General features: G+C 41.1%; 1 protein-coding gene and 1 long non-coding RNA gene across 2 annotated transcripts in view; one reads left to right on the plus strand and one right to left on the minus strand.

The window, feature by feature from the left end:
* DCDC2 (doublecortin domain containing 2) overlaps nt 1-25,234 on the plus strand; it is a 162,368-nt gene that overhangs the window by 49,529 nt on the left and 87,605 nt on the right. The window contains exons 6-8 of the mRNA XM_077886439.1: nt 2,828-2,974; nt 4,666-4,720; nt 13,950-14,112. Coding sequence (XP_077742565.1) covers nt 2,828-2,974; nt 4,666-4,720; nt 13,950-14,112 — 365 coding nt within the window. The remainder of the gene's footprint in view (nt 1-2,827; nt 2,975-4,665; nt 4,721-13,949; nt 14,113-25,234) is intronic.
* On the minus strand, nt 1,977-24,268 carry LOC144306831 (uncharacterized). The gene is made up of 4 exons (XR_013373910.1): nt 23,627-24,268; nt 23,483-23,549; nt 3,939-6,812; nt 1,977-2,429 (listed from the first exon to the last, which is right to left on the minus strand). It is a non-coding gene; the product is annotated as an uncharacterized LOC144306831 (long non-coding RNA).

Raw genomic sequence — 25,234 nt, forward strand, 5'->3', positions numbered from 1 at the left:
GTCAACTGTCTTCCAGGGAGTTTGTACTAATTTGTACTCTCACCAAAAGTACAGGAGAGGGCCTACATTTCCTACTCTGGTCTATACCGTAAAACTAATAAACATTTTGTCTTTTCATTCATGTTGGGTGAAGGTAGTATTTCAGTGTTTCTTGCTTTTTATTTAATATACTATAGTAATAACAAAAACATCTATTGCTCATTTCTTGTGTGCAAGGAATTATTTCAAGTGCTTTACATTTTAAACTTAATTAACTCGATAACCTTGTGAGATAAGTACGGTTATTATTCTTTTTTAATATACATGAAACATGAAATGGGGGCTGGGTGAAGTTATTTGCCCAAGATTAAGCAGATAGTGGGTAGCAGAGCTGGGATTCAAGCCTGTTTAGTAGGCTATCTGGCTCCAGACCCTGTGCTCTTAACTACTAAGCTATTCTCTGAATAAATGTCACAAATTTATCTTTCATTATATATGAATTATCTGTATAGCCTTTACATATTTATCTTATTGATTTATAGATACTCTTTACATATTAGAACAATTGGCCTCTTCTCCTATGAGTTTTAAGTATGCCTCCTATGAGTTCTAAGTATGTTTTCAGTTTGCATTTTTGATTCTCTTTATGTTTTTTGTTTTGTATACAGTTAAGTTGAATTTTGGTACAGTGAAAATTTCAATCTTATGATCATTAAGTTTTATGACCAGCTTAGCCTTTCCTCATTCCAAGATTATAAAAATACTCTGCAGTGTTTTCATCTTGTACTTTTAAATTTCATTTAAACTTTTTTTCCTTCTGGATTTATTTTGGTGTTAGGAGTGAAGGCAATAGTTCTTTCCTTTTTTTCTTTTTAAAGATATATAATTGTGTCTTTTGACATATACATAAATGTAAACCAACTCAATAAATCATATAAAGCACCCAAAGATATATACATACAGTTGCATGCCCATATATACCTGCTCATACATATATTGATCTGAACAAATTTACACATGAAAATAAAATATATACAAGTATAAATACAGAAATGAAAATATAAGTTTCCCCCCCACTCCAGTACTTGAATACTTAGAGAAATTAATTCTTAGTGTATGCCAGATATGAGTGAGATTTGGTTGCTGGTCACTTGGGACATGCCTATTTTCCTTTAGCAGAACATTGAAAAGGCTTATGGTTGGATCCTCCCTGTACTTTGGTATATTTGTATATCAAAAACATCCCATTAAAACTGGTTCAACTCCCTGTTTATGTTTCTTGCCCTTTATAAAAAAGAAGAAAGCAGGTCAACCAACGTCCTATAAAAGAAGGCTAAGGTCACAGGTTAGAATTTATTCCGTATACTTAACTACCTGCGGAGGAAACCAATCAAATCTTGGCTATTTCCAGATCCACAGTGATACTGTCATTTCATTTCAAGCCATAAAAGTTAACTACTGACTCAGATCTTCCTGTTTTGAAGGAAAATGGGTATCTGGGTCCAGGCCAGCAGTTCTCAACCTGGGATGATTTTGCCCCTAGCAGACATTTGGCAGCATCCAGAGTCATTTTTGGTAGTCACAGCCTGGGATTGGGCAGCTACTACTACCATCTAGTGGGTAGAGGCCAAGGATTCCCTTGGCATCCTGTGGTTAGTTCACCAGCAGCTCCTGCCTCTCCCCATCTCCCAACAAAGAATTATTGGAACCAAAATGCCAATAGCACCATTGTTCAGAAACACTGGTCTAGGTTAAGGCAGGAAAACCAGAAAACCTGGATTAGATGTTGATAGTTAGATTTGTAGGGATGGATAGAATTACAATGTTATAAAGAAGTAGCGTCTTTATATTAAATCAATCCAAACACATTTCAGGTTTTTTGTGGCTGTTTTCTTTGTACTTCTTGGCCTCTTTTGATATAGCCATTTCCATAATCAGTCAAGAAGCAGACACATCAATACCTTTTTTTTTTTCTTTGTAAATGTCACTGGCTTTTATTAGGTAATATAAGAAGTCTGAGAATTTTAAAAAATTATTTTCTTGAACTCCTCCCAGTCACAAACTCTTGTTTATAACCCTCAAAATGACGCATTGCCTTTCTCATGTGGTTTTCTGATAGTCTGCTTTTTCTTGTTCCTTAAAAAAAAATTCCGTGGACTCTAAATCGTCTAGTAAAGTTATCACTGTTCTTTTAATAAGTAACATATTCAGTGTAGCAGTTTTACAGTAAAGGGAGGTCCTTGTGAAATCCCTTGATTCTGGGAAGATGAGGGGAGCGAAAAAATAAATAAATAAAGCAAAAAGGAAGAAGCATGAATGCTATGCAGTTCTGCATCATTAATCCTAGCAATGAGCTCCTTGGCCTCTTGTTATCTGACCCCGTCCTGTGTATGTTTGGATGCACTGTCTTGGCTGAGGGCTCTTGCACAGAATGCAGTAAGTTTGTCAACCTGAAAAGGACATGAAGAAAATAAATTGGAACAGTGCTAACAGCATAGAAATAGAAGATTCGCTCTTCAGTGGGAACTGAGCTCTATTCAAAGCACCACGCTCTGTGCAAGTGAACGCTTTCCATCCACAGTCTTACTGTGGCAGCAAGAGAGGGTCCTTCTGTCGGATTGTTTGGTTTACTGGGGTGAAGCACTGGGCAGGGGGAGTGTAACTGTCTCTACATCGTAACCCTGGCATTTAGTCAAACCTAATGACTTTGAGGCATTTCGAATTTGCTAACTAGAATAGTAACAAATGAGCCAACTGGAGAGAAGAATGCTTTCATGGAACTTTGTAATTTTAAGTAGCTCTTTCATGCTTGTTAAAATTTTAATGGTTGGCATTCCTATTTCTGCAGACTTTACACGTTAGAAGGAAAACCTGTTGAGAGCGGGGCGGAGTTGGAGAATGGGCAGTTTTATGTGGCCGTTGGCAGAGATAAGTTTAAGAAATTGCCTTACAGTGGATTACTTTTTGACAAGTCCACAATGAGAAGGTCCTATGGGTAAGTGTTCATCCTCATGCACGTCTCACCTTTTAGTTATCACTTGAAATAACATTGAGTCTTATGCTGACCACTGGTATATTTTATGTAATCTTGTTTGTCAATTAGAATGGAAAGCGTGTATAATGTATATTGATTCTTTTTGCCATGATGGAGACTGGAGATTTTTTTTTTTTTTTTTGCACAAAAATATAATCTTGGGGAATCTATGAAAGGTTATATAGTATTTTTTTTACCATTCACTTGTGAATTCATATTAAATATAAAAACTCATTTTTGTGAAGAAGATACAGGGCAATGGGCTTCTATATAGCATCATTATTTGAAGTTTTAATAATGTCTCCACTGGCTACCTAGACCAAATAATTTTCAGTGTGTGCATATACAAACATCTACAAATGTTAAAAAACATATTTTATCTTTGTTTTAATGATAATAAGAGATAAAAACGATATAATTGTCCTTAAGCCATTAAGTAGAGCAGTAGACAATATAATTATTACATGCAAGATTTTAAAGATTACACTTTTAATTATACACAATGCACTATGACCCCTTTTCTGCTGTGAAATTTCATGTATTTGTGAAAGATGCCTTATTTCAGCCCAGTAGATGGATGTCAAAGGCATGCATGAAGAGCCCCCAGCCTCTGGCAGATGCAGGCACCCTGGCTTGGTCATGGTGCTGTGGTTTACCATCTGTGCTGCTTTTCACAGAGGATTCTATGGCCACTTAGCTATCGCAAACTGAATTTTCATGACTGTCCTCTGCTAGGGTGTGTATTACTTGCACAGATACAGCAGAAGGTCACCGATTTGTTTTCCATTAATTTGCCATTTGTGAAGCTTGTTGGAGAGAGAGGCTGGCCAAGTGTTTCCAGATAAGTAAGGAATGAAATGGACTTTGGGGAGGTGTTTGGAGTGTGCAAGAGCACATGGTTTTCCAGCACTTTAGAATTACTTACCAGCAGACTTACTGATGACCATCCTTAGCCACCCATGAAATGAAGTCCAGTGACACTGGATTCACTTGCTGTGGGCTACAGTGTGTTCTTGAGGGCAGTGAGAAGTCTGTAGCTCATGGTAGCCTCTCTCAGACAAATTAGTAAGACATCCTTCATCTACATATGGCCTTCTTTTCAGAGGAGATCAGGGAGTTCCAAGATAAGTTTCCTCCTAACATCTGTGAAGCAGTATTTCTATAACCAAAGAAAACTTTTATTTTTTGTTGAGAATGACCAATCTAGGAGTGTCCCTGAATATAAATGCTAGTGTTTTGCCATTCTGAGCTTCTGTGGACATTATGAAAACAATGGAAATGTATTGTTTGGAAATGTATTGTTTGGCAAAATCACCACTCAGCTTAGGAAAGGACTTTTTGAAATGCATGTAGAAAGTTTAGGGAGTTGAATAAAACTGCTGCAGAAAAATTGAAGGTGGTACTAAAAGTTTAGAGGGAGCATTGATTAAAATAGCTTAATGTTAAAATTACAAATCTTTTGGGATGGAATTTAACAATTTTATGGTGGTCTTGGTGAAATTGGGAAAGTATATGGTACTTTCTTGAAAAACCCATGTCCCTTAAGCAGTTGACTTGCAGGTTGGGATGACAAGTTGGGGTGACAGTTGTCTTGCATTGTGTATTATTTGTAAATAATATTCAGATTTCTAAATTGCTATTTGTTTCCGCAGTCAGAAAGCTTCTTCACTACCTCCTATTGTAGGATCCAGAAAGTCTAAAGGGAGTGTAAGTATCAGATGCTTTACTCATTAATGTTCTCTATTCCTCTACAGAGACTGTCCTCTGGGTTTCAATTAAATTTGAAGAGATAAAACTTAACTGCCTTGTTGGCATATAAACAATTATGTGAAACAACACTAGAACATTAATGTTGCAGTGTAGGTCTTCTAAGTGAACTAACATTTTTAAAATATAGGTTCCAAAGTAGGTGTCTTTTTCCTGTGTACTGACCTGATGTAACTTACCTCACAGTTGAAATCTGAGCAATGACATGTAAAAGTAGAAGAAAGGATTAGATCACATTAGTGGTCTCCTCAGTCTGGCTTTCTATCTCTGACAAGGAATAAATTTTTTTTTTGAAAAAAATAAGATCAAAAGAAGGCAATCCTAAAGTTACATTCTTTTAGAAGACTGAGAATCACTCTACATAGTTTCCTATCAGAATTTTTTCCATCCATGATTCCTTCATCTATTTGCTAACTCGGCAAATGTCCATTAAGTACCTCTCATGGAGGAGTTGTGGTGAGAGTTTAGTAGGTGACTTGGTAACCTGGTTGTATCTTCAATCCATACCCCCTGTCAGGGATGGGAGACAAGTCATGCTGGAGTGCTGGCTTTGAGAGGTTTTTCGGGCTGAGGCTTCTCTTTCTGCTTCTTTGAATGAACTGCCTGACCAGCTGTGATCAGAATTGGTTTGACATTTCCCCATCTGAACATTTTCCCCCGATTTAACTAAGCAAAATTCTTTTTTGCAGATTTAATGACATAAGCGACTACTGGGCAATGATAGGTGTCCTGATGATGGTTTAGGTTTCTCTTCCCCTCCCCCCTACCTTTTTGTATATCATTGCAACAGTCTTTGGAGAAAAAAAAAGAAGTAATTTTGTGTGAAGTAGTGCTGAACTCAGAATAACAAGCAATAGATGTTTATCGCCCATTTGCAAGTTGAGGGAGGGTCTCATACTGTTTATGACAAAGCTTTTGTGCTCAGGAAATGTATGATCTGGTCGAGAACAGCCTGAGAAGGTAACTAATGCTGAATAGCGTGTATGTAGTGAGATTGGTAAATATGAGGTAGAGGGAGTCAAATGTATGTTCGCCAAAGCACATGAAGGAAGTTGCACATGAGCCACACCTTTGAGGGTTATTTGCAACAGGTGAAGGCTAATGAGGGAAAGGGGTTCCCGATGGAAAGGATGTAAGAAAGGAGCCACAATGTGGATTTCAGGAGGCGATAATACAGGTTGCTATCCACCCTTAAAAACAAGAAAGGGAAGCCCCAACAGAAGGAGCATATGTTCCCACTGAATGAATGGCAGGGGACAGACTTGAGTATAGATGACCTATCTGGAGGGAACTCACTCTCATGACCCCTGGGGGACAGTGAGTCCCTCAGGCTAACTGATCAGAGTAGAGGATCCATCCTGTGTGGAGGCTGGTATGCCTGGAATGGTAGGTGCTGTTTCAGATGGCCTTGAATGTCAGAACCAAGAGTTTACTCCTTATCCTTGAGTAGAGGGCAGCTCATGAAGGCTTCCAAGAAGTGAGAATGTGAACCTGGAAGGTTGGATCTTTTTTTATGGAGAAAGACTTAGCATGGTGAGAGGCCACAGATGAGAGACATGTGTTATGTGACCATTGGAAGCAGGAACCTTGGCATAAGATGAGAAGATCCTAGGCTAGGAAGGTGGGAAAGGTGGCAGGGGGTTGAATGGAGAGATTGGAGCCAAAGATAACTGCACGTTCTTGAGCTTGGATGGCTGAGAAAATAGGGTTACTCTGGCCAAGGAGAGGGCAGTGGGAGGAAATAATGACGTGCCTGATTTCAAACATACTGAGTTGAAGTGTCATCACAGAATCTAGTTGAAAGTGTTCAGCAGGCAGCTGTGCTAGAGACCGAAGCCTGAGGAGGATATGGGACAAGTCTATCCTTACAGTGGTCATAGCTGGAGAGCAGACCTGTCACCCTGGCGTTCTTTCCTGGCATCCAGCACAGCCTGGCAGGGAGCAGCCCTCCTCCTGCAGTTGAGTGGGAGCCTGGAGAGGGTGCACACAGATCACAGAGGACCCAGCCCGGAAGCAGCTTGACTGCATGGATCTGTAGAGGAGGAGTAGAAGGAGGAAAGAATGTTCCAGTGACCGAAAGAGCAATTTTAGCCTACCAAAGCTAAAACCCATGAATTTAGGGTTTGGAAATTTTGTCCTCTTGCTCTTCTTCAGGATTTTGGAGCAGAATCTCCTTGTCTACTAGGTGTGTGCAAGCTCATCAGTTCCCATGGTGCCACTGCAAGAGAGATGGTTGGGCAGACACCCAGTGGACTTCATATCTGACCTTAGGTCACCCAGGAAGTGGGAGTCCGGACCAGGACCATAACTCAACTCTTTGCATTCACAGTTACCAGATCTTGAAATCACATGCTTATTATTCTGAAGTTTGGAATGTCTAAATTTTTTGTTAGAAATCTGTGTTTTCCACTTTAGAATTCACATGCAAGAGGCATATTTATGCAGTCTTCTTTCTTGCTTGCTTGTTTGGAAATTCTTTAGAATCTGGACTGTGAATGCTGGTTCGTCTAATGGCAAATGGAGTTGCCCGTGCATCTAGCTTGGAACAGAGCCCCAGGGAGATGGAGATGAGCAAGAAACCCATGGTGCTCTGAGCCCAGGGTACACCTGGCAGAAAGCAAGGTTAAAGTAACAATTCCAGAAATCAATATATAATTACGAAGTGCAGTGGGAATGACAGAGAAGTACAGAGCAGTAGGAGAGACAATAGAAGGAGGACCTACTTAGAATAGGTATGTCGGGACTGGTCTTCTCTGGGTAAGTGACCATTGTGGAAAGACTCAGCGTCATGACGTGCTTCCATCTCGTAGACTGAGCAAAGACTCAGAATTACATTTCCATGCTCAGACTTAGAAAAATAAAATGACTGTAGTTTTGACCTCTTTCCATGATGCTTCAGAAACATTCTATCTATCCATCTGTCTGCCCATCTGCTCATTCAGTCAGCCATTCAGTGTATACTTGTTGAGCACGTACTAACGTGCCAGGAGGCTCTATGGAGGACCAGCTTATGGTGGCGACCAGACCACGCTTCAGAACTCAGAGCATTTTCCTTCTAGTGCTTGTGTGTGTGTGTGTGTGTGTGTGTGTGTTTGGGGGAGGAACAGGAGAATGGGAGTAGACACTATCAATCTCTAAGCAAATATACAGATAATTTCACATGGTGCTACACAGTGGGAGGAAAATAAAATGTAGCAGGGCACAGATTGATCGAAATTTCTCTGAGACCTTAATGATGTAAATGAGCCAGTCCTGTAAGGGGGGGCAGGGACAGAAAGAGCCCCTATGGCAGAGAAAAGGGTCACAGAGGCCCTTGGTGAGAAGCCTGGCATCTGGGCATGTGAGAAGGAGATGCAGAAAGCCAGAGTGGTCTGCGATGAGATTGGAGGGGCACATAGGCACCATGCTAGGAGTTGGGGTTTTATCCCTTGATGGGGCACCATCTGAGGGTGAGAAGAAGACAGGGATGCCGTTTCACTTAGTGTTTTGAGAGATGACTCCGGCTGTGGTGTGTACAGAGGAGTGGGTCGGGAGAAGGACATAAGCAGGAGGCAGTGGGGTGGCTAAACCCAGTACGCTGTGCAGGTGACTTGGACAGGTGGCAGCAGGCGAGATGAGTGTCCGTGACTATTCTTCCTTGAGTATCTTGTAACAATTGTCTCTGATTGGTGTATTCGGCCAACAGGCATTTACGGAGTGCATGTTACTGTTTTGGTGCTTGTGGGGACAGTAGAGGCAGGGAATCTAGAGAAGACACTAGGTGTATGAAGCTTACATTCTGGAAGAGGAGAAAGACAATTACACAATACATTCGGCAATAATTGGGAATAAGTTTGAAGAGAAAACATGAAGTAATGGAAGAGAAAGTGAGAGGATGCTATATCATCTGGGTGGCCAGGGCAGGCCTCTTTTAGGAGGTCATATTCGGGCAGAGGGGCATAACCCTCTTGGCACGCAGCCGTGTGAATGCTCGCGGTGAGCCACATGGACAGACCATTATTGTCACCAATTCCAAAGTCACAAACTCCGTCTTTAACAGAAGGATTATTTTACTCCTTTCCTGTAATTAATTGGAGAATGTACGTGTTTGCAAGATGGTTAAGTGCTTGGCCCTGATGGAAGTGTGAGTGAGGGGGAGTCAGGAGGAGACCTAAGCTTTGGACTGGAGGGACCACTGCCCAGTTAGCAGGAGAAGCTCCTCTTGCTGCTGATACAAATCGAAGGGGATGCAGAACCAGATTTTGGAATTCACTTCTTGCAAGGCTTTCTAGGAATCACTCTGTTGCATAAGTAAGGGGAGTGTGGGTGGGGGCCTGATAGAGCACAGTGGGGAAGAGGAGAGAAAGCTGTGGGAGCCTGTGGCAGGCAGGTGTGGGGGGTAGGGGGACCCTGCTGGTGTGGGAATGCCTGGGTCAGCAGTAGGGAGTGCTGGTGATGGGGGCTTCTGGGCTCAGGGGACCCTTTCAGAGCAGCTAAGGAGCCCCCAAGGCCAAGCAGGGCTGGACCAGCCGGCCACGCCTCCTGCAGACTCCTAGAGCAAATTGAGAGTAATTTTAACCTGCAGCTCTAGCCTTGAAAACAAAAGGGGGATATAAGTGAATTGTGTTAAATTCTAGGAAGTGTGAGAAACCACCCAATCGATCAGTGGGAAGCTGCTGTGGAGCTGCCCGGGGAACAGCCGTGGGGTCGAGCTGCCCCCTAGTGGGACAGGTATAAGCTCTGAGATAGTTGTAAGGCCCAGCCAGTGTTCTTGTCATTACCCCGTGGCAGATAGATCTTGTGACCTGTAGTTTACAGACTCAAATATCATCATTGCTAAAGTTCTGGCAAAAAGAGCACAAAAAACAAAACACGATTCTCCATGTATCACAAAGTCAATGTGTAGTGAGAGAAACTCCAGATGCTCCCAAAGCTCTATTTTGCCTTTTGGGAAACAGAGTCCAGTATGGATAACAGGGCTTTTTTTACACACTTGCCCTCACCAGGTGTGCATGTGAGAGAAATGCCAGCCTGGGTTTGGGTCTTGTTTCCTTGTCGAGAGTCTCCCTTCTGGGTGCATCTCTGAAAGACACCGAGGTGGAGGCTGCTCCGTGATGCGAAACCCTCACAGAGTTGCCAAAAAGCAAACTTGATGTTTTTTGGCCTCTGGTGCCTTTGGCATGTGTTCATGGGGGCTAGGAACACTTTTCCTGGGATAATGAAGGAACACCTGAGTTGGATGTCTCTTGTTGGAAAAAGCCCAGAGAACTATTTTAAAAATCCCAGTTTCAATAAAGTAGGGGAGATGGAAGGGCTCCTTTCAGGTTTTTGTTTATTTGAGCCAGAAGATTGCTATTCCTGACACATCCAACTATGATGGGTGTAGGTCAAGAGGCAGGACAGTGGTCCAGATAACACACAGGGTCTAGTTTTCTTTTCTCTCCTTTCCTTTCCTTTTCTTTTCTTTTGTTTTCTTTTTCTTCTTTCTTTCTTTTTTTTAATTTTTACTTATTTATGATAGTCACACAGAGAGAGAGAGAGAGAGAGGCAGAGACACAGGCAGAGGGAGAAGCGGGCCCCATGCACCGGGAGCCCGACGTGGGACTCGATCCCGGGTCTCCAGGATCGCGCCCTGGGCCAAAGGCAGGCGCCAAACCGCTGCGCCACCCAGGGATCCCTTCTTTCTTTCTTTTTAAAAAGATTTTATTGGGGCAACCTGGGTGGCTCAGCGGTTTGGCGCCTGCCTTCAGTCCAGGGCGTGATCCTGGAGAACCAAGATCGAGTCCCACATCAGGCTCCCTGCATGGAGTCTGCTTCTCCCTCTGCCTGTGTCTCTGCCTCTCTCTCTATCTGTGTCTCTCATGAATAAATAAATAAAATCTTTGTATTTTTATTTATTATTTTTTATTTTATTTATTATCTTTTTATTTTTTTTTAAAGATTTTATTTATTTATTCATGAGAGATACAGAGGCAGAGACACCAGCAGAGGGAGACGGAGGCTCCCTATGGAAAGCCAATTTTGGGACTTGATCCCAGGACCCCTGGACCAGACCTGAGCCATAGGCAGATGCCCAACCACTGAGCCATGCAGGTGCCCCTGGGGTCCAGGTTTCGCGTAGGACATGCTGTAAAATCAGGCTTCTTCTTGAGTCCCTCCACTTTGGCACAAAGCCACAACTTGTCGCTTCCAGGTGGCCTTTTCAAGGAAGCATGCCATATAATAAATATTTGTAGGGCCTTGGCATGAGGAAGCTTCTGTGTAGTACAAAAATCAGACTTGGGTGACCTTGAGAAAGTTAATCTCCTTTATCTGTAAAACAGTGACAATAATGCCATATTTGTGTTAAATGGGTATTTAGTATGTACAAAGTACTCAGTGATACTGTTTTATCAACTGGCATAGCTGTACAAGAGTGGCAAAACTCCCTTATTTCCTATGCCCTCCAAAGAGCCACAACTCTCTATTTATGTATCCAGGTTATAAGTCACGTGTGGAAGTCCCCCCCTAAAAAGGAAGGAAATTCCTTCTCTTGATTCCTTTGTCCCCTCCTCCATATTTATTTGTAGATCACCTATTATTTATATAATTAATTATGTAAGTAAATGTGAGCCTATATAACTTACATAATTAACTATGTAAATAAATACGAATATATGTAATTTACATTGTATAGCTTATTTATCTTTTTGTGTGTCATTATTATATATTTTATATTGTTAACACTTTAGATGAATCAACCTTTTTTCTTTGTTAAAAAAAACAAGCATTTAAATTGTTTCCAATCTTCCTTTTTTAAAAAATATTTTTTTATTTATTTGAGAGAGAGAGAAAGAGCACAGAGGGAAAGGGAGAAGCAGACTCACCACTGAAAAGGGAGCCTGACATGGGGCTTGATCCCAGGACCCTGAGATCATGACCTGAGCTAAAGGCAGACGCTAACCAAGCAACTGAGCTGCCCAGGCTCCCATTTCCAGTCTTCTAATTACAAAGCAGATTCTTCCCTTTATTTTAGTTTAATTTAGTTCAACAAAGCAACTGGCGATCAGCCATAATTCATTAATCAAATACATGAGTGTCCATTACCGAAGCCATGTTCTGTATCGTTATTGGAATCCACCAGTTTTTCCTGATGCTCCAGAATAAACCCTTTTGAGTGTCCTACTTGGAAATGGAGTAAATCAGAACTTCCTGTATAGTCAATAAAAGAGTTGACTTTTAACACTGTATGAGTCCCAGGCACCCCTAAATGGGGCTTCAGCTACTCCCTTGTCGTATGCCATTTGCAAAAATGCCTTCTCCTGGAGAGCTATAAAGGACTCTCGTGCCAAGATCCAGAGGTTCTTATCCACTAAGCTTCATTTTAGTCCTTGAAAATTCCACATCATCTTTGAACATTCCAGTGGGCTTGCTAGAAGCGTGACTTTTAAAGTTTCAAAATTGTGGAGTGAATACACATGATGGAAAACAGGCTAGAATATGAGACTTGGTGGATGGATGTGGAATCTCCACTCTAATTGTGTGATCTGTATCTTGTGCCAGGTAGTCTGTGGCCTTGTGAAAAAGAATCACTGGAGAAAAAGAAAATAAGCAACAACTTTGGTTGCAGTTAATGCAATAATTAAATGGAAGCGTATGTTTAAATTGCGGTTGGAATGGGAAATTAAATTATGCAAAAGAGTGTTATAGATTTGGACAAGTTTTCACACTGTTAATAAATCTATGCATAATTCATTTTCTTGTAGGCTACGACAAAATAGCATAAATAACTTCATTTGTAAGGCTGTGAATTTTTCTATTCTTAATTGGGTGATGGCTGAAACCACTTAAATGCTTCTGGATGACTGAATATATAAATGTTTAAAACGAGCAGTTATAATAGGTTTCTAGGCAGATTTGTTTATTTAATATTACTGCATTTATTTTTAGATACTAGCATAGTACAGATGTTGCATAAAGATTTCACTCAATATGGTATGACTTGGATATGATTTTTAAGAAAAAGATATTAACTCTGCTCTTGGAGAAAGTACTCTGCTACTCATGGAACAAATAGTGCCTGATAGGCACTGTACTAGTTATTTTATAAGTGTTACCATTTCCTCCTCATGATAGACCTCAAGGCAGGTGCATTAGCCCCACTCGGCTAATTAGGAAACTGTCAAAGAAGGTAGGAGTGAGTTAGCAGGAGGGCCCATGGTTAGTGGTAGTGGCTCTGAGCCAGGAATTTTGGTCTCTAAAACTTGTATTCTTTCTTTTTCTTCAGCCTCATGCCTTAATACACTCAAGTGAGTTTAGCATCTGAGCATCTGAGAACCAAGTTGTCTTGTTAGGGGGGCGTTCCTTGCTTTAGCAATGGCCAAGCAGAGACTAAGTTGTTCTTTGGGTGCTTACAGTAGTCACCACTGTGGTGGCTGTTACGTGGCTCCCTGGGAGGAGGCGGGGAGTTTGGGCCAGCGCAACTCAACCAACCTCTCCTCTGTGCTGAAGAGCCTCCTTTGCAGATGCAAAGTCTTCATTTCCAGTAGCATGTGGAGACCACGGACAACTACCGAATGTCTGATAATTGGTGGTTGCCTTGCAGGAGAGTGGTCTTGAACCATTTGTGTCTGAGTAGCTCTGGATTTGCAATTGTCAGGGAACCTAGCAAGTACGAACAGGTGAATACATATTTGAGGTTTTCTGCAAACATAGTGTATGTCTCCTTGTGTGATGATACCCTCACCGTGGCCACTGGTTAAGAAGGCTTTTCTAGATTAACTGATCAAACTGAGGGTTATCAATCTTCCTCATCCAGTAGATTTTTTCGGAAGTCACAGGAGGGAGAGGGTGGTTCAAATGGTGGTCTTGCTGACTCCATGACCTTGGGCAAGATTCAACCTCTAAGCCTCATTTCTTCCTCTGTGCAGTAAAGTATAACAGTATCTGTCTCACAGGGTTGTGAAGATTGAAAGAATTTTATAGAATGTCTGATGCATATTAAGTATTCAACACTTCTCAGCTACAATTTTACTCTTGTGCCTCTGCTAGACCCTTCTCCTTGCACTAGGAAAAGTTAATGTGCATATTAAAATGAAGAGCAGGGAAGTAGCCCATTCCCTGTTCACCGCCGGTTAATGACTTATGTTGACTAGGTGTTACTCTGGGTTTTCATTAGCCCATGGTAAGCGTCTCATCTTCTGCCACTCAGGGAAATGATCGTCAATCCAAGTCAACAGTTGGATCCAGTGATAACACATCCCCTCAACCCCCAAAGAGGAAAGGGAGAAAAGAAGAAGTGAGTTTGGAAAAACCCAAGAAAGGGAAGCAAAATGTAAAGTTAAAGAAATCACCACAAACGAGTCCAAACAGTGGTAAGTTTGTCCTTGTTATCATTATATTGTTTTTATTGAATGTCATCTTAAGGCTGTGATGCGATTTTAATTCTTAAATAGATCTATTTGTTTCTCTGGACGCACGGAAGATACTCCTTATCATCATATAGGAGAGTTTTCAAGGAAGACCTTTCGTGTATGAAAGATTCTTCAGTATTTCCTGCTCATGTTCTGTTTGTGATTAGAGGTTGTGTCCAAGAACATGTGTTTTGAGGTAAAATATTTCTTGTGGTGGTCTCATGTAAGAAAAGGTAGCTCCTGTCATCTTTTTCTTCCATTGAAAGGGCTTGATTAACATTTTTACCAACTACTGTTAACATTGGTCTGTCTCACTTGTGTGTCTACAACCTCGGTACACATTGATCACAAGTTACTTTTAGCCACAGATCCCTTTCTCTAAAATGTTTTACAAAATTTCACTGATATCCAAGAGGATACTACACATCCAGAAAACTTTACCCATAGACCACATGTACGCAAATTAGTTCTGTATCTTGCATTACCAGATAAGGGATGCCATAAAGTTAGCTTTTAAAAAATTTCATCAGTATGAGGTTTTGTGCAGTCAGAATTGTGAACTTTCATGGTAGTTTTTGGGAAGACAGGCTCTTTTTTGGTTTCCTCCAAGAATGGTGTCAGTGGGACAAGCCCACAGCAGTAGAGGGCTGGCCAGGGCACAGCCCCTTGAAGGCACTGCTTCTCCTTTACCCAGGTCCCCTCACTCCCCTGCAGGGGAACATGCGGGGCACACAGGAAGAGGACGGATGAGCTGTTGTTCCAGATTTGTGGCCAGCTCTCTGTCTTCTACTTGGGAGCTTCAGCTTATCTCAAAGTTGATGTGAGGAGTCACAATAGAATGATAGCTACTGTGGACCTCACAACTAAGGAGACATGTGAACCTATAGGGATTTCAGAGGGTGCGGCAAAGGTGATGAAGTTGTCACGGGAAAACTGGGAGGCTAAGTGAATGAGCCAGTTAGAAAGAGGAGTTAGGATGATGGGGGCCTTTCATCTTCAAAGATTTCCATGATGAAGACCAGCTGGAGAAGGGGACTCCTGGATTCTGGTTGCAGTTCTGCTATGGCCCTTGGGCAAGTCACTTAACATTTGGGGGAACCCCATCAGCTATCTGCAAAATGTGGGTTCATATTAAGATTTACCTTGAAAATTATGCTTACCTGTAAATCTGTATAATCCCTTGCAGTGACTACGAAACAGGGGAGGCCAGGGTAAAATGTGGCCAATGAACGTTTATTGAATGCATATTTTATGGCAGGCACCAAAGGAAGAAAGCTAGCCTGGAATAATATGCCATACTTCGAACATTTAAAAATAATAGAGGCTTTATTTTAATCAATATATCAAGTTGTGAAGCCCCCAGGCCCTGGGCCGTGTCTTACTAGGTGTTTTGTTTTTATTCACAACAGCTGCCACAGGTCCGATTTGAGACGAGACTCTTAACAAATGGCAAATGAGTGCTGGATGGCATAGCATAGAGAGATCCCTGTGATCCTTTGAAATCCACTTGAAGCAAGACCTACTTTAAACTTTTCATGAATATTTTTTCATTAGAGGCTTTTATAACATGGGACTTAATTTCTGTGAGGCTCATCTTAGCCTGGGAAAAATCCCAATTCCTCCTTCTGATGTATGTGTTTTAAAAGTCTTTTGTTTTAGTGGTTGTTTCTCCTTCAGAAGGAAGGGGATGTTCACTTTGTCAGGCTTCTTGTATGTGGAAATGATGTAGCATGAGGCTGCATCAGTGGTTTCCTCTTGTACTGGAAAGTAACCTTTATTAAAAAGTTAAATGATCCGTATTTTAGCTTTCATAGAAGTTTGCAGTTTTCAACAACAACTGTATTTGGGAGGATGAAAAGAAAAAAAACAGGTTGAGCATTTAAAGTGCTCAGAAAAGGTGGAAGCCCATCGCTGTTCTGCCCTTGTCTTTGGAGAGAGACTGACCATTGTTTTAGAGAATTCCCATTTTAAGTGTATGTTTTCTGATGTCGCTTTAAAACGTGCAGAATGTAGGCTTCTCACTGCTGAACCTCATTGTTAATGTGGGACTATTGCTGGTGTCTATCAAGTGATGGTTTTGGGGAGTGGAATTTCCCTCTATCCCTATGCTCTGAAGAGTTTTGATCAGGAATGGATGCTGTATTTTGTCAAATGCTTTCTCTCCAGCTATTGAGAGGATCATATAGTTCTTGTTTTTTCTCTTGTTGATGTGATCTATCATGTTGATTGTTTTATGAGTGTTGAACCACTCTTGCATCCCGGGGATAAATCCTACTTGGTCATGGGGAATAATCCTCTAAATGTACTGTTGGATCCTATTGGCTAGTATCTTGTTGAGAATTTTTGCATCCATGTGCATCAGGGGTATTGGTCTATAATTCTCCTTTTTGGTGGGGTCTTTGTCTGGTTTTGGAATCAAGGTAATGCTGGCCTCATAAAACAAGTTTGGAAATATTCCCTTCCTTTCTATGTTTTGAAACAGGTTTAGTAGAATAGGTATTATTTCTTTAAACGTTTGATAGAATTCCCCTGGGAAGCCATCTGGCCCTGGACTTTTGTGTCTTGGGACACATACATCTTTGGGACTCTTGTGTCTTGGGAAGTTTTTGATGACGGCTTCAATTTCCTAGCTGGTTATTGGCCTGTTCAGGTTTTCTATTTCTTCCTGTTCTAGTTTTGGTAGTTTGTGGTTTTCCAGAAATGCATCCATTTCTTCTAGATTGCCTAATTTGTTGGCATATAGCTACTCATAATACGTTTAAAATCGTTTGAATTTCCTTGGTATTGGTTGTGATCTCTCCTCTTTCATTTGTGATTGTATTAATTTGAGTCTTTTTTCTTTTTAATAAGACTGGCTAGGGGTTTATCTATCTTATGAATTCTTTCAAAGAACCAACTCCTGGTTTTGTTTATCTGTTCTATAGTTCTTCTAGTCTCTATTTCATTGAGTTCTTCTAGAATCTTTATCATCTCTCTTCTTTTGCTTGTTGTAGGTTTTATTTGCTGCTCTTTCTCCAGTTCCTTTAGTTGCGAGGTTATCTTGTGTATTTGAATTTTTCCCAATTTTTTGGGGAGGCTTCTTTTGCGATGTATTTCCCTCTTAGGACCACTTTTGCTGTATCCCAAAGATTTTGAATGGTTGTATCTTCATTTTCATCAGTTCTCATGGATCTTTTTAATTCTTCTCTATTTTCCTGGTTGATCCATTCATCTTTTAGTAGGATGCTCTTTAACCTTCATCATGTGTTTGAGGTTCTTCCAAATTTCTTCTTGTGATTGAGTTCTAGTTTCAAAGCATTGTGGTCTGAAAATATGCAGGGGACAATCCCAATCTTTTCTTATCAGTTGAGACCTGATTTGTGACCCAAGATGTGGTCTATTCTGGAGATAGTTCCATGTGCACTTGAGAAGAATGTGTATTCAGTTGCGTTTGGATGGAAAGTTCTGTATATATCTGTAAAATCTATTTGGTCCGGTGTATCATTTAAGACCCTGTTTCTTTGGTGATGTTCATCTTAGAAGATCTGTCGTTTGCTGAAAGTGGTGGGTTGATGTCTCCTACTATTAGTGTATTATTATCTAAGTATCTCTTTACTTTGGTTATTAGTTGATTGATATACTTGGCAGCTCCCACATTAGGGGCATAAATATTCATGATTCTTAGGTCTTCTTGTTGGCTAGATTCTTTAAGTATGATTTAGTGTCCCTCTTCATCTCTTACTAGAGACTTTGGTATAAACTTTAATTTATCTGATAGGAGGATTGCTACCCCAGCTTTCTTTTGAGGACCCTTGAATGGTAAATGGTTCTCCACTCTTTTATTTTTAGGCTGGAGGTGTCCTTAGTTCTAAAATGAGTCTCTTGTAAACAGCATATAGATGGGTCTTGCTTTTTTATCCAGTTCAATACCCTGTGTCTTTTGATGGGATCATTTAGCCCATTCACCTTCAGAGTAACTATTGAAAGATATGAATTTAGTGTCATTGTAATACCTATTCAGTCCCTGTTTTTGTAGATTGTTTCTTTGGGCTTCCTCTTTCTTTTACAGGGTCCCCCTTAATATTTCTTGCAGAGCCGGTTTGGTGGTCTCATATTCTTTCAGTTTCTGCCTATCCTGGAAGCTCTTTATCTCTCCTTTTATTCTGAACAACAATCTTGCTGGATAAAGTATTCTTGGCTGCATGTTCTTCTCATTTAGTACCCTGTATATATCATGCAAGCCCTCTCTGGCCTGCCAGGTCTTTGTGGAGAGGTCTGCTGTTAATCTGATGTTTCTCCCCATATAAGTTAAGAATCTCTTGTCTTGTGCTGCTTTAAGAATTTTCTCTTTATCTTTGGAACTTGCAAGTTTCACTATTAAATGTCGAGGTGTTGAATGGTTTTTATTGCTTTTTTGGGGGAATCTGAATTCCTGTTTCCTTCCCCAGATTTGGGAAGTTCTCAGCTATGATTTGTTCAAATATACTTTATGGTTCTCTCTCTCTCTCGTTCTCTCTGTCTCTCTCTCAGCCTCTTCTGGAATGCCAATTAGACATATATTCTTTCTTCTCAAACCATCATTTATTTCCCCAAGCCTTTCCTCATGAGATCTTAATTGTTTTTCTCTTTTTTCCTCAGCTTCCTTCCTTACTATCAACTTGTCTTCTATGTCACTCACGTTCTCTTCCACCTCATTAACCCTAACAGTTAGAACATCCAGTTTGGATTGCATCTCATTTAATTTATTTTTAATTTCGGCCTGATTAGATCTCAATTCTGCAGTAACTAAGTCTCTAGAGTCCTTTATGGTTTTTTTTTTTTTCCAGAGCCACCATTAACTTTATAATTGTACTTCTGAATTGAATTTCTGACATGTATTGAAATCCAAAATCTGTAACTCTGTGGCAGAGAGTATTGTTTCCAGTTCTTTCTTTTGAGATGAATTCTTCTTTCTAGTCATTTTGTCCTGTGCAGAATGGTTGTGTGAGTGGGCTGAGTCAAACATATCAACCACGACCTAAGTAAAATATACCCTAGATGATTCTGATGAGGTCAAAGACCAGAAAATAAAAGAAAAAGAAGAACAGAACAAAATAAAACCAAAGGACCACTAAAGTGAAAAACAAAATTTAAAACAAAGTAGTAAAAATAAAAAGCCTAAAACCAAAAACGAAGAAGAAAAAAAATAAAGAAAAGAGGGAAAAGAGAGCAAAAAAGATGGTCGTGGTGAGGAAGTGGTAGTGGAGGGATCATGTAGTCTACCTGAGGGGTCCTAGAGGGTAATCCTCTTGGTTCTGAGTGTTTTTTGTTCTGTATTTAGAAGATGCTCATTCCGAAATTTATATAAACCGGAAATACTTATAGAAAGCCCCAACATTGACCACCAAAATATAAACAAGATAAAGGGGGAGGGGGGCAGAATGGGAAGTAAGAAAGAGTATAATCTCACAGAATGACCCAACATGGTGTTCCATTTGGTTGTGTTGAGTGTAAGTTGGTTGTGTTCTAGAAGGTACTAACTTCCAGCATTGTAAAACAAAATGAGCAGAAAAAATAAAAAATAAAAACCTATATCTTGTATATCTTGTATAATAACTCATATTCAAAGTTAAATTGAATACATTGAAGTGATCCAGAAGTGGAAAATATATCTAAGACATGTAATTGTAGAAATATGAAAGTCAAAAAGGAAAAAACTTAAAAATGAAGAGCTGGTAAAATATTGTAGTTAATGTGGGAAAAGGAAAAAATATTGGAAATTTTTAGTCTGATGTAAAAACGAGTCATAATGGGAAAAAAAAAGGACCCTCTAGTTCTATATGCTATTTTCCCTCAGACCTGGAGCTTTCCAGTGCTGCTTGGTCAATAAACTTGCTCTTCCCTTGTTCTTCTAGCAGTTCTTTTTGGGGAGGGGTCTGCTATGCTGATTCTCAGGTGTTTGTGCCTGGGCAGAGATGCCCCACCCCCTGCTGGGTGCCAGGCTCAGTGTGAGCTGTTTACCCTGTGAGGCCTTTGTTCCCTGGCGATCCTGTGTCTCCCAGGCACAAAGTGAAATACAGAGGAAAAACACAACAGTGCAGCCAGATTTCTAGCTCTGGAGTTAAGCTCCCCATGAGTAACCAACCACAGTCTCCCAGTCCACACTGACCTAGATACTCCCAGGGCTGGCGCGAGTGCACTGATCTGCATAGCTTGGGGGTGCCCAGTGGCAGGAGAGTTCTTGCTGTCCTGTTCCCTCCCTGCTTCTGTTTGTCCCAGGGGGAATATATAATTGTGGCTTTGTCTGCTTCGGTAGCCTGGGATCTGAGGTCTGTGCCACTGGACCCGCGTTTCCAAGGACCACTTGTCCTGAAGGGAAGAGGGCACAGTCACCTCCATCTGGACCCGACCCGCCTAACTGACTGGCTTCTCCCAAATGTCTCAGAGGGCTGCAGTGCTCTAGCCCTTTGCCGATATCAGCCCACAGTTTGCGGTGAGCTTTCCCCGGGCGCCCCTCCTCTTATAGTGACTCCGGGAATCTTGAGGCTTCATTGCTCTTCCTGTGATTCTGCCCAATTTCCCTGCTAAGCACTTATTTGTCAGGAAAGCTCTGGCATGGGTTTTTAAAGTTCCCACCTCTGTAGGGCTGGGCTTTCCTGTCCTGGAGGCTTTTGCTGCTCTACTTTAGCCCTGTTAATCATGGTTCCCCTATCCCACTTTATTCTTTTTTTATTTTATTTTTTGCCTTCCTACTTTGTTAGAAGCGAAAACTTTTCTCTCTGTAGCATTTTAGCTGTTCTCTCTTTAAATCTCAGGATGACTTCGTAGGTTCAGGATGTTTTGAAAGTTATCTAGGTAAGTCTGTGGGGTCAGGTGAGTTGAGGACCTCTACTCTTCTGCCATCTTGTCCCTGTCTCTCTTTTCATCTAGGTTGGAAGGACATATAGCCTGGAAAATGAATCTTGGCTTCCAAAAACAGTTTTTCCAGAGAAAATGAAAAAAAAAAAAAAGATTTGGTGCAGTTCACTAGATTAAATCATCACTTGACAAAATTAAGGATATTAACTTAAGTCCATACTTTAGAAAACTGAGCCTTTTCCCCCAAACAGATCTCCTTCCAGATATCTTTGGCTCTAGAAATCTTCCAGGTTGTAGTATCAAATTTATCTTTCACTCCTTAACTCAGTTTCATATTCATTTATTACGGCAATTGCTTTTTTGCTCTAACATCCTCAATTCTAGTAATTAGAACCAAGTGTATGCTTTTGGAGAGTAATGTCTCAAGAAGGCTCTTATTCTCTAGAAAAGGATTGTAAGCAATAGGATTGTAAGCAAAATGAAAGAGAAGGTGTATGGTGAAAAATGAGTGAAAAATGCAAGAATTTAATTACATATTGTGTATTTGAAAATTGCTAAGAGGGTAGATACTAAAAGTTCTCATCAGAGGAAAAAGGGTTTTTTTGGTAATTGTATGGTAACAGGTGTTAATTAGACTTGCTGTGGTCATCGTTTTGTCATATATACAGATATCGGGAAAAAATGCAAGCATTTGATGTTAGAGACCAAAAATAGTTTTTTTTCGACTTACCAACATTTTGCATTTGGAATTCAGTGGTTGATTCAGTTTTCTTTCAAAAGTGTACAGTGTTAGAGTTAGGATGACTAGATCATCCCATAACATGGGTTAAATTGTGCAAATTTTAGCTCCAATGTTCATGACCTATATACTGTTCTCATGTTAATTAGAAAGAGACTTTGTAGGCTGCCTTGTTTTTATTCTGATTGAGGCTGTAGTCATACATTTGTCTTCCTTTTACTGTTAATATTTACTGATACTCGAGTATCTAATGCTGTATGAATGAGCAGTGCTGATATCTGACTGTAGATGGCAACCTGGTTCTAACGTTATTTCTCTCTTTTGCTTTTCTTTTCCTTTTTCTTTCCTTTTTTTTTTTTTTCTTTCCGACTCTGTTTCTTTCTGTAATAGCAAAGCTTAATAATTCAAGCAGAGCTGTGACATATTTCTTCAGGGAAACAAATCCCATTTTCTTTTGGTAGCCAAGATGCAAAGTAAGATTGGTTAGTGATTGATGAAGTTGGGTGTGAAATGCATTTTTAGTGCTGCATTTAAATGCCAGCTTAACTGGCCAGCCTATTTTCCATACACTTTCCACTTGATTTGTAGTGCCTTGAGATATGTTTTAGAGGCTGTTAACTAGCTCCGCTTTCCACTGTTAGCAAAGTAGTAATGATGATTGTCTTGAAATAGTATTTTGGGATTGCTTGTATTCATTGATATCTTAAATATTTTCTACATGAAAAAAAAAGTTAGTGTCTTTAGCACCCTTGGAACAGAGGAAGTACAGTGAACTTAGGGGTCTTTTGAAATACTGGAAATGCTGCAGAAAAAAATAGATGGGTCTGTGTTGCTAAGGCTTACGTGGTATTGATAATTATAAACACTTTTTAAAGCAGAATTTTAAAACGTAAGCAAAAACAAGACTTGTTTTCTGTTGAGTGATGTTTGATCTTCTTTCTGTCTGCATCAGTAGGCGTGTGTGTGAGCGAGTGTGTGTGCGTGCATATCCACACACCCATACCCACACCCACACACAGACTAGTGTCCTCCTTCATGCATTTCCTGGCTTATTCCCAGCATTGTTTTGTGATGGTTCCTAAGGAACTTGCCACGTTTAGATTTCTGATGAATGATGGGGAGCAGGTGCAATGCTGGGAAGAGATGTCTGAATATTATGACCTTGCTGGGTGATTGGCCTTGAGCGGTCATGCTCCTGAATTCTCTAATAGCTACAATCTGTACATGGTTTGCTGTGGTGCCCCGGGCATGAAGCATTCCTGCAATCCGTCCTCCCAGTCAGATCACTGGGGCATTCAGACGAGCTGCTGGGGTTCAGCCCAGGATCCAGCTCATGCACTTGCCTGGTTCCCAGGCACAGGGGACTCTAAAAATAGAAAAGGAAGCACATTTCCAAAGGTGCTCCCCCCAGCCTCACCCTCTGAGGGGAATCACATATTGGAAGAAGGTCTATGAGAGGCCACCAGGATGAGTTCACAAAAACAGGGCACTGGTTTTGCTTAAGAAGCCGCAGTAAGGGATCCCTGGGTGGCGCAGCGGTTTGGCGCCTGCCTTTGGCCCAGGGCGCGATCCGGGAGACCCTGGATCGAATCCCACATCGGGCTCCCGGTGCATGGAGCCTGCTTCTCCCTCTGCCTGTGTCTCTGCCTCTCTCTCTCTCTCTCTCTCTGTGTGACTATCATAAATAAATTAAAAAAAAAATTAAAAAAAAAAAAAAAAAACAAGGAAGCCGCAGTAAGATTCAGGATTCATGGGTGTCTGGTGCCGCGCACTCACCTTGTGACGGAGAATGCAGGCTTTTCCTTCCTTCACTGACTGTGACTCATCTCAGAGGCAGTGTGGCCTGTGGGATATGGGTCACATTTTACTACATCAAGTCCTAGTACAATAAAAATTTGTAAAACAAGCATTCCTCCATACCTCAGCGACACTTGATGGAGCAACCAGTTGTATGACAGGATTCTAGTACATAAGGGACGTTAGTAACTTCTGGAAGGTTTATTATGATATTCCAAGTCTATTACTAAAAGTTAGTTTAGGAATGTGTACTTTACTGTTCATTTGAGCGCTGAGAGATTGACGAATCAAAGGCTGGCTGACTACCAGGAAGTTGTTTATCTTTGCTGGAGAGAAGATTCTCTTCATATCCTGCTGTCTTCTACACTTTGTACACTGGATGGAGAATCACTCGGAGGAAAGCAGTCTTTCACAGCTGAGTTAGGGTTGAGGCCTCTGTAGGAAACTTCTTTTGGAGGCTCTTTTTTTTAATGTAGCCCAGGGTTGGGGTGTGAAGATACTTTTTGTTTTCACAAGGCAGAGTTTGTGAGCGGTTGAATTACATAGATGTTTTCAAACCTTTGGAAGATTTTTTATTCCAGATATTCACTTTATGGAGTGAATATGGAGGTATTTTGGTGCTCCTCTCCCATTTTCCACACAAGTAGCCTGCAACATTCTGTGTAACCCACAATGCATTTTAATGTTTGTCCCATACTCGTCTATGCCTCACGTGTTCCCTGACACGCACACTCCTAATGTGTCTAGTGGGAAAGTGAGCTAGAAGTTCCATTTCAGAATGCCGAGGACTCCTGGTACCCTGTTGCCAAGGCACGCGGAACTGCCCGCAGTCAGATTTCTGGTGCAAGCCAAAGAGGTTGAGGTCAGGATCCAACTAACTGGGTTAAGACTGAGGAATGCAGAGGCTGGGGGGCCGGACCTGGCAATATGGAGTTTGTCGGGGGGGGGGGGGCACTGAGATGTGGGATGAAGTTCTTTTATTATTTGATCCCCTGCAAGAGGAAAATGTTGGGATCGTCTCATCTTTATTTTTTCCCCAGCTTTAGGCTTTGGCTTGCCAACTTCCCTTTCTGTAGATGCTGCCCATTACTTGTAGATAGGGTCTCATTCCTTCTTGGCCCATCAAAGACCCCAGCAGATTCGTAGTATTTCTTTGGTTCTGCTGCCTCCATAGTTAGCTGTGAACTTTTCTATAGCGTACTCTAAAGAAAATATGAAATCTATGCCAGTGGTGAGTTGCTGGCACACAGAAGACTCCAGTGTGGCTCATCTGCTTTGCAGGAAGAAGTTAAAACTGGGTTATCCCCAGCTGAGTATTTCATCTTGGGGCCTGAAGTAGGGCTCAAACTCAGGCTGGGTTGGTGGGGGGGGTCTCATGTCAGGAATGCCTGTGACATGCTGATTGTGGGAGTGACATGGTGTAGGGAGGAAGAAGAAATAGCCAGTGCTCTTCCCAGTTTCCCCTTTCTTCTAGTAGGGTGGTGAGGTAAAACCAGGGCTGAGGGTGGCCTGATCCTTTCAGGCATCAGCAGCTCCTCGGCTGTCACTGTTATGTGAGACACCAACGAACTACCAGAGCATCTTGCTCGGAGCAGCACTTAGTTGAATGAGAGAGAGAGCATGTGTGTGTGTGTGTGTGTGTGTGTGTGTAGGTACAATATGCCTACATTTGTGGTTACTATTGAAATTAAAGCCTACAAATTCCAATCCCTGGTGAATAATAAATTCTTT

The sequence above is a fragment of the Canis aureus genome, chromosome 37 (assembly GCF_053574225.1).
Source record: "Canis aureus isolate CA01 chromosome 37, VMU_Caureus_v.1.0, whole genome shotgun sequence".
In the NCBI taxonomy this organism is placed as follows: Eukaryota; Metazoa; Chordata; class Mammalia; order Carnivora; family Canidae; genus Canis; species Canis aureus.